The following is a 9603-nucleotide window of genomic DNA, read 5'->3' as shown; positions in this document are numbered from 1 at the left end:
ACGGGGCTTTAGGCGATCGCCGACTTCGCCTATGCTCAGGGCCGCTAATGTGAATGAATATGTTATCTTCTTCGTGGTTTCAAGGGCCAATCCTCCTAATATTGGAGTACAGATTATTGGGCAAGAGTGTTGAAGCATGTTTGGTGTGTAGAATGGGGCAAAACTGAGCCCCGGTCGTAATAGATGTATCCTTGAAGTTGAAATTGAACTTCGATAATGAAATTATTGTGTAAATCTTCAAAAGTGTAGGTAACAATATTACACAATCGTATTCAATTTGAGTTTGTTTTAACAATAAGGTTTCATGTGCAATAATGATTGCCAGTTTCTTCTACTGAAAATGAATTGTCCAAGCGAAAAATATGAAGAAATAAAGCTGCTCATCCTACCAAAAAAGGAACAAAATGGTTCGTGCATATGTTACAAGATACACTGAAATCACAAGGATGATTTTTTTTATTTTTTTTATTTTTTTTTTAATGATTTACCTAGGAAGATCTTATGTCTGAGAGACTAAAATCTTTACCTGGCGGCCAGGGAAATGAAGGGGAATCACTGCTCAGTGGAGATGGGGAAGGCTCTGTAGTAGAATCCCACAAGAGCTTCTCGTCTTTCCTTTGTTTTCCATCCAAGAAGACAGGTCTAGTAAGTTTTCCAGCTACATCTACCTTGCACGTTAACATTGCCACAATCTCAGACATTGGGGGCCTTAAATTCGCACAAGGCTTAAGGCATAGGAAGGCCACGTGAATTGCCTGCAAAACATCCTTCTCCAGAGACCTGTCTCGGATTCTTGGATCTATGAGATTGACCAACTTCGACCGCTCATATAGCTTCCAGGCCTTGTAACGCATGTATTGCAGAAAGATAAGTAAACTTGAATTTCACTATGTGATCAGAAAGCAAATCTAAGTTTAGAAAGTCTTCAAAAGAGCCTACATATTCAGGGAGGTATTGCATTTCTGAGGGCAGAGAAAGATCCGTGTTTTTCCTGCAGCTAATAATTTCAAGCACCAATACTCCAAAACTGAATATGTCGGCCTTTTCAGACAATTCTCCTCTAATGGCATACTCAGGCGCAGTGTAACCTCTGCACAAACACAATGTATTTCAATTATAACGTCAATGGATGCTTTATGAGAAACCAAAAGTGATAGTCAGCATAGCTCTTAGAAGACTAAACTAATCAATTGATGATGCGTCACAAATGTTGACAAACTTACATTCTTTTAACTCCTTAATCTTTCTTTCAGTTTATGTTCAACTTTATCACTGACAAGAACTCAATTCTTATACTTTCTATATGCAGAAATTTTTCCAAGCCTCGACCCAATATATAAAGTTCTTGGCGTTCTTCTAAAATTAAGCATTAGCTTTTCTGACCTTTTTTGGAAGATAGGCATTTCTCCTTCACATTCCCAAGAGAATCTAAAAGTTGAGTCAATATGCTCTATAATTTGCAAACAGAGCCAAACTTTAAGCCTATGTTTGGCTCATGTTTATGAACTATTTATAAACAATCAAGCCACTTTTTATCCATACATTTTGAGAGACTCATTAGTACTACTCACTTATCCACCATTCATTTTTATCAATATATAATTCACACCATTTGTAAACACTTTCAAGGCATGCTCTTTTATCTGTAGTTTACGGAAGAACACTGAGAGAAATAAACCAAGAAAGAGAAACTTTACATGATTCAGGTGATAAAAACTATGGGCATTGTGATCAAATACCAACTTATTCCTGTTATATATTTATTTGTTCTTCAGAAACTTCTTTTTTTTTGAGGCATGAATATTAATCACCATTCTTTGTGAGTATGAGTGGTATTCTACTTGCACAAGGAAAAGCACTTACAAGGTTCCAGCAAATCTAGTGCTGAGAAAATCTTGACCTTCAGGAAAAAACCTGGCTAGGCCGAAATCTCCAATCCTAGGTTGAAATTTGTCATCCAGGAGAATGTTGCTCGCTTTGATATCCCTGTGTACAATCCTGATGTGTGAATCCTCGTGCAGGTATTGCAACCCTCGAGCAATCCCAAGAATTATTTGGAAGCGAGTTGTCCAGTTTAAATATGTTCCACTTTTCTCTGCACCACACAATAATCAAACCAAAAACCCAAGACAGTTGTTTAGGAATTTAATCATTTAGCGAACTATGCTTTCATTTATCTCTGGGTAGGATCGATATCAACAGAAAACTATTATAAGGATAGAAAATAAAGTGCAAAGTCCAGCACTGTCTTGTGGCTTCAAGTTCTTCAGGACGAGAATAATCATTTATTTCACACATTATCATGCTTCTATTTCACTAGCTACATATGCATGAATTCAAAAGGAAATGACATTGGCTTCAGGTTGGAAGGTTCACAGTGTTCACTAACCACATTATCGTTTTGGTAGAGATATTGATGAATAAAATCCCACATCCCTCCCTCTAACAGTCGTTCAGTCTCTAAGCAGTTATAATCATATATTACACGTATTATATACAAATATTAGTTATGACTGCCCAATTCTCTTTCAACTCCATTTATTTATTTTCTTTCAATAAGCTTCAAAAAGCCCATGATCAAGCACAGCACAACATGTTTCGAGTAACATGGGTCAACTCAGAGAGAACTATAAATGGTACCATATATGATGAGGTCTAAACTCCTATTCTTCATGTATTCGTACACTAGTAGCCTCTGAGCTCCATCAGAGCAACACCCCAGAAGACGAACCAGGTTCTTGTGCTGTATACTAGTGATCAACCTCACTTCGGCAAGAAATTCCGATTCTCCTTGTTGTGATTTGTCAAGTGACAACTTCTTTACAGCAATCAACCTCCCATCTTCTAACTTCCCCTATTAAACGATCAAATGGAAAGAGTAATTATAAATAAAATATGCATTCTAATGCAAATGAGGTCATTTTCTAATTCTAAATACAATGAGAATATGGAAAGGATAGTCATTTATTCACATGAATTGCAGAAATCTGTAGTGCGCAAGGGTCCCAAATGTTGGATCGTGTGCAACCTAATATAAAGGAATCTATGGGAATCATTTTTCTGCACTATGAGAAACAAAACATAAAGGTCTGAAATCTCTTTCGCAAACTACTCTCTATCGATTTAAGTGAAAACAGTTAAACAAGCAAAGGCAGGTGGAACTAGCTCCGCATTTAGGGCAAACCAGTATAATCTATGTACTGCTTTGCATTTTCCCAATTTATGCTCGCTTTTTATTGCACTCAAGATTCAGATTAGGTTCAACTCCTAACTCCTCAAAGGTCTAACCCACATTTTAAATTTTTTTATTTGAAATAATAATATCTCACAAAGGGACTATGCTCTGCATCATTACCATGAAAACTGGTCCGAATCCACCTCTTCCAAGCACGTTCTTCTCTTGGAAATTTTTGGTAGCCTTCTTCAGTGTCTGGAAATCATAATAGCTTATTGTGTGAAGATTTCCACTTATGACATCCTTCGCTACTGCAACAGATTAAAAAATTAGATCCTAATGAAGTAATGCAGCAGAATTCACGATGCTATTACATCATCAAAACTGCAACCTGGTTGCTTCATTGTGCGAGGAATGAACATTTTCAATTTTGCCGGTTTAATAGTTTTCCGGAACACAAATATCAGGATAAGTGCAATGAGGAGTATGACTATCCCTCCCAGGAAAAAGAATAGAGCCAGTGAAGGCTGACTAGACGTGGTGCTCTGTTCTTCAAGCGAGGATGATGGAGTGATAATTTCATTCACATCCCATTTCCTTGAAACTGCATTTCATCAAGGTAAAAATGTTAGAGCCACATAGGAGAATTTATCTTTATGAAGAAGGTAATAGGACATCCAGTAATGCAGCAATTGCATCAAAGTATGTAATGGAATAAATTTAAACCTCTTTTCCTTTCTTACTAATGTCTATCTAATCCACTTGTAACCAAGAACAGTCCTTGATATTTTCATATGGTTATTTGAAGATCCTATTATTATGTGTGAAATAGCAATGCAGCTATGGAAATCTTTCATGTAAGAATAATTGATAAATTACTGGAAAATATTTTTGGATTAAGGCCCATTCTAATAAAACAACACCAGCAGCAATCTAAACCATATTCTCAATGAGCATTGAGGTTGAAAACATAAATTCTCCATTCCCTCGGCCATACTCTGATTAATCTAAGAATTTTAAAAACAATTCAAAAATTGAAAAATTAATAACACTAAAATTGATATTTCACGCGTTCAATTTCGTTTCTGATTGCTTTACAGTGTAAAACATAAATATAATTCAGTGTAAAACTAAAAACCCGGTCACCGTACATACCATCCAGTTCTAAACGAGGCATTTCCCTCAACAATATCTACAGCAATAAGCAAATTTCTTTTTTTTCTCCGTAGAATGGAGAAAAAAAGGTATTGCATTCAGGCACAGCCGTCCCAGAATGTGTATAGAATTAAGAAGATTATGGAATTAATCGAAACTCGAAAGCGAAGGATTTCGGAGAGTCCAATGTGTAAATATTTTGAGTGGGATTTCCAGTTAGGCGCCATTAAACGTAGGACAAAACACTACGCGTCTTCTCTTCTACTGTTACGGGACGGCTGAATTAAAAATGTAAACTTTATTTTTATTTTTCGATATAAGCCTAAAATTATTTCAATAATATAATCAGTTTAATTAATGAAGACCAAAATTTGGAAAAGAAGAAGTTTCCAAATTAATTATTGTTTAATTAATTAACAAGTTCACAGAAACAAGGATGAAAGTTCTGAATAGAGACAGTTTGGGAAATCATTTTCATCGAGCTTTGGTTGTGAAAGGAAAGAAGATGAAACTATTAGCAATAATTGTTTGAAAAATGCCGAGTGTACACTTAGTTTGTACAAGTGGGCGGTGGGCCTCACGATTATTTCAATTGCCAGGTATACTCGTGTGATGTGAGAATGCTGTCAAAGATGATATAAATAATGGTGTACTTAAAGCATGCTTCGAATTGTTTTCTTTTTAGTAGAATTATATTATTCTTAAGTAGAATTTAATTGTTATCTTGGCGAAAAAGATCATCTTGCGTTGATGCTACTCGAAAATTGAAACCTTGTTTGAGTTAGTGGTAACCTATAGGGCTGTAAATGGATCGGATATAGATTGGATTTCCCAAATCTGATATGATCCGTTAAAAAATTATCTTATCCAATCCGATCCAATAATTCAACGAATATTTGATTATTAAATCCATATTCGATCTGTCATGTTATCGGATATCCGATCCGATAACTCGATTCGAAATTGAAAAAATTAGAAAAATAAAAATTTTAGCCAACTTCTAACCCTAAAATTAAAAGGCCAAGATAGTTTTTTACCCAATTCTTAGCCTACTTATTTATAGAATTTTATGATATTCTAGTGAGTATCCAATGTAGGAAGTGATAAGTTGAAAATAATGAAAGCAATTACAATGTTGGCTCCTTTGGTTGTTTAATTTATAAAATAAATTAATTATTATTTTTATCTTATTTTAATTAAGAAAAAATTAAATCTCTTCATAAATTTCAATTAACAACATTATACTATTATCTAATATTATTAGTTATTTGGAAATTATGTTTAAGTATAATACAAGTTTCAAAATAATAATAATAATAATAATAAAATATGTGTAATAAATTACGCGATAATATATAAAATATATTATATTATTGTAATAAATTGGATCGGATTGACCTATATCCATATTTGCTCCATTTAATTAACGGAATATCGGATTCGGATCTTGATCGGGTGATCGAACAGATGTTCTAAATCCATTTTCCGTTAATTTCATTGTATACGGATCAAAATTCAATCCATTGACAGATCTAGTAACCTTGGGATCAATCAAGTGGTGTTATTATATCATTGTATCTTTCTTATCGTCATACTATTTGTTTGTCATTGTCACGTTACGTGAAAAAATTCATTGAAATGTAGGAATTGTGTTCTCTAGGATTTTGAAATTTGAAATTCTTATTACTATATCGGATTATTAAAAGCTTCTAGTCATAAAATGAAAATTGGGCTCTAAGAAAAGTTTCGATAAGGTTGAAGGATAACTGATGTAGCGCAGCTAAAGCTATGAAATAAATTGACGAACGTAAATTCGAAATTTTGTTGAGTCTGAGCGAATACCAAAATACGATCATATTCTAGTTTTTATTGATTCTTGAATAAAAAAATCTAGACATTAAACTTTTTGATTCGCACACGAATTAATTTTTAAAAATATATGAGAATCTACGAAATTAAAGGGCTCTCAACAATTCAAATTCCACCATATTATTGCCATAAGACTTATAATTCGTACTTAAAGCAATAGATAAATCTGGATAAAAATCAAACTCGCCTAAATCTAGATAATAATTAAATTAAGGATAACGATTAACTCTAAAGGAATTAAAATCTTAATCTAATTAAAATTATGAATCCTAATCCTAATTAAAGACTAAACTAATTATAATTAAAATCATCCAAATTCAATCTTCATCAATAACTAATCCTGCATTTGTCTTCATACTTATCAAACACAAAGTTACTTTTTAAAGTGGTCCATTGTCTTCTTCCATCCTCGTGGAAGTCATTTTCACTTATATAATGTACTTTTAAGTGGGGTTTGGTGCATTCTCCATCTCAAGATGAAAAGTACCGACAATATATTGTTTAAGAAAACCTAGCAGCATATGGATGTTATAATTGTCAATTTATAATGAAAAACTTATTTGTGCTGGATGAAGTAAGAATCTACCAAAAAATTTGGCTTGTTGGATATAAAGAGTTGATTTTTAAATTAATTTTGGTATCTTCTCCTTGAAAGTAAACAAAGTAAATTTTTAATTTTATTGTAATGCGTAGAAAGGCTTTTTTTGTTTTGTGAAGATTCTAACCTTCTTTATGGAAGAGCATAGGTTAACTTCCCAACTACCTTCTTGTCCTTTTCCTTTTTCTTTGCTCTTTTCAAAAATTTGTGTAAATCAGTCCACAACTTTTACACTTTCTACCAAATTCATTCCGAACATTTAAAAAAATGACCTTTTAGTTGTTTAATGTGTAATATGGCGCAAAATCCCTCTAACCTTTATCCCTATTTCTGATTACTCCCATATCCTTTCATATTGATGAAAAGTCCCTTATATAATCTTTAAGGTGCGGAAGATCCCCTGCTGTCCATCTCTGTTGGTAGGAGGAACATGGGGCAAACGGGAGAGAAATAGATTTTTTATTTTTGTTTATTTATTAGGGACTCATTTGTACATTTCAAAAAAAAAATTAGGACTATTTTTGCAATTAATTCTTTATTTTTCTTCTTCTTTTTATGTTGTTTTATTTAAAGATGATGGCATATTCGTCATTTCACAAGGTTTTATTGCAAAAATAAAAGAGAATGTCGTATTCCATACTTAAAAGTTGATCTAAGGGGTTTTCGTCAATTTGAAAGGATACGAGGCATTCCTCAATAAAGGCAAAGGTTTAGAGTTTTGCATCAATTATCCAATTTCAAAATTATTCATTTTTGGGGGGTTTTCGAGGGGTTATGCTCCAATAACCCTTCTCTAATTTTTACTCCTATTTGCGTATTTCTTTTTTGTGTTATTTTGTTACAACTTACAACACTTCCTTGAGTTCCTCGTGTTTAGAAAGGGAAGGTTTACATAACATTATATTCTTAATTCGATTTTTTTAGACGTAAAAATTTCCTTCATCAAAATATATTTGAGTGCATGATCATTTACCAAGAAAATTATGTAAAATATTCGAAGAAATACGGTAAGTTTTTAAATATTTTCACTTAACTGAAGTATAATTGTATTTTTTATTTTTTGAGTTTGTTTGAATCAAAACTTGATTTTATTTATTAAAAAAAAAAACCAATATTGTCAATATTTTCTATTTTATGTACTTTTTAACTAAAAATTGATTTTCTCTAATAATGTTTTGAATATCACATGTTGTTTTTTGTTTGATTATTGAGCTTTAAGTTAATAAATTTAGTTTAATCTAATCAACTTTTGAGTTAAATATTTCATTAGTCACCAAATTTTTACCTTTGTCTTTACTCAATGAACGTTGAAACATTATCGAGTGGTCATTGAGTTTTAATACATTATACTTCATTACTCACTCACCATGTTCCATTAGTTATTGAACTTATACATGTCACGCTTTATTTATTGAACTTTAAAATGTTTCTGAGTGATCACTGAACTTTACTCACCGAATCCAACTTTTTAATTCTTTGAGTATAAAATACCATACACGAAGAAGTCATCATTGTTTCCTCTTGAATTATTTTGTAACAACTCTATAAATTATCTTTTGTTCTTCATTGATATTTTAGACTCTAAATCGAAAATTTCACTATTTGTTTGAGATATAAATTTTTATTTTCTTGATTGGGTTTTACGATCTTATCGAAATAAAGAAATTATTTCTCTACATAAAGGAAGATTATAATCTAAATTAAGATTTATGTCAATTTGAAGTTAGCATTCTTGTATTCCCTTGAACATAACTTTTTGATGACTAAACAAATTATATCTTTTTGACCAATATTAGTAGTTTCATCTTAGATAGAGAGTCTTGTTATTATTTATTTTATTTTCATCTTATATTGAGAGTCTTGTTATTATTTTATTTTCATCTTAGATCGAGAGTCTCATAGAAAATCAACTTTATTCTAAAACATTATGAATTTATGAAGTTTAGTGATTACACGAAAATATTTTAAGTTCGCTGATTAATGAAATATGGTTGTGAGTTGAATGCAATGTGTTAAAATTCAATACCACTCAGAAGCATTTTAAAGTCACAGTCTTATGAAACATGATAAGTTAAGGACAACGTGCAACATGTTAAAATTTAATTTCTACTAAGAACAATTTAAAGTTGAATGAATAATGTAACATTTAACTCAATTCTAACGTCAAGTCCCACCTAACTTGTACAACGCGTCACTCCTAGCATTGCTCTTTTGCTCCTTACTCAAGAAACTCAGCTCGTATCATCTACTCCTCTTCTTCATCTCGGCGCATAGCATCCCAGATACCAAATTCTTATTCACACGTTTCTCCCTAGTTTCATACAAGAAATACAGAAGGATAAAAATTCCTAAAAATCGAAACAAAGAAAGAGAAAACATGGCCTACGTGGATCACGCGTTCTCGATATCGGACGAGGACATAATGATGGAATCCTCGTACACAGTGAGCAACAAGCCGCCAATCAAGGAGATCGCACTCGCTATCTCGCTTTTCGTCTTTGGCGCCATCGGAATCGTGATCGGCATTGCCATGGCCATCAACAAAGTCGGTGGCGATTCAGCCCACGGTAATAACTTAAATTAAATTTCCCCATTTTACTTCCCGCTGCCTCCCTTAATTTCCATTCACCCACTTCATACTTGTTTAATTTTGCAATTTTAATTTGTACTGTTTTAATTAGGTTTCATTTTGTGGGTTTTTTGGCTTCAAGGCAACGGTTTCGGCGTTGTAGTTATATACAATGCTCGTGTGATTAATTAATTTCCAGATATAACTGAGATAAAGAGAGGGGGGGGGGGGGGCCCC

The 9603-nt window shown here is 32.8% G+C and overlaps 2 protein-coding genes across 2 annotated transcripts in view; one reads left to right on the top strand and one right to left on the bottom strand.

Moving 5' to 3' along the window:
• Window positions 1-307: 307 nt before the first annotated feature.
• Window positions 308-4576, bottom strand: LOC111380718 (cold-responsive protein kinase 1-like). The gene is made up of 7 exons (XM_023004353.1): window positions 4331-4576; window positions 3567-3779; window positions 3356-3486; window positions 2641-2854; window positions 1864-2095; window positions 940-1090; window positions 308-842 (listed from the first exon to the last, which is right to left on the bottom strand). Exons 1-7 carry the CDS (start codon window positions 4350-4352, stop codon window positions 489-491), a joined length of 1317 nt encoding a protein of 438 aa, XP_022860121.1. The 5' UTR covers window positions 4353-4576; the 3' UTR covers window positions 308-488.
• A 4392-nt stretch (window positions 4577-8968) lies between these two features.
• LOC111380719 (transmembrane protein 230-like) overlaps window positions 8969-9603 on the top strand; it is a 1764-nt gene continuing 1129 nt past the window's right edge. Inside the window, exon 1 of the mRNA XM_023004354.1 lies at window positions 8969-9364. Within this exon, the coding sequence (XP_022860122.1) occupies window positions 9175-9364 (190 nt within the window). The 5' untranslated portion in view covers window positions 8969-9174. The remainder of the gene's footprint in view (window positions 9365-9603) is intronic.

Source organism: Olea europaea, unplaced genomic scaffold (assembly GCF_002742605.1).
Source record: "Olea europaea var. sylvestris unplaced genomic scaffold, O_europaea_v1 scaffold2194, whole genome shotgun sequence".
Lineage (NCBI taxonomy): Eukaryota > Viridiplantae > Streptophyta > Magnoliopsida > Lamiales > Oleaceae > Olea > Olea europaea.
This window is presented reverse-complemented; position numbering and strand designations above follow the sequence as displayed.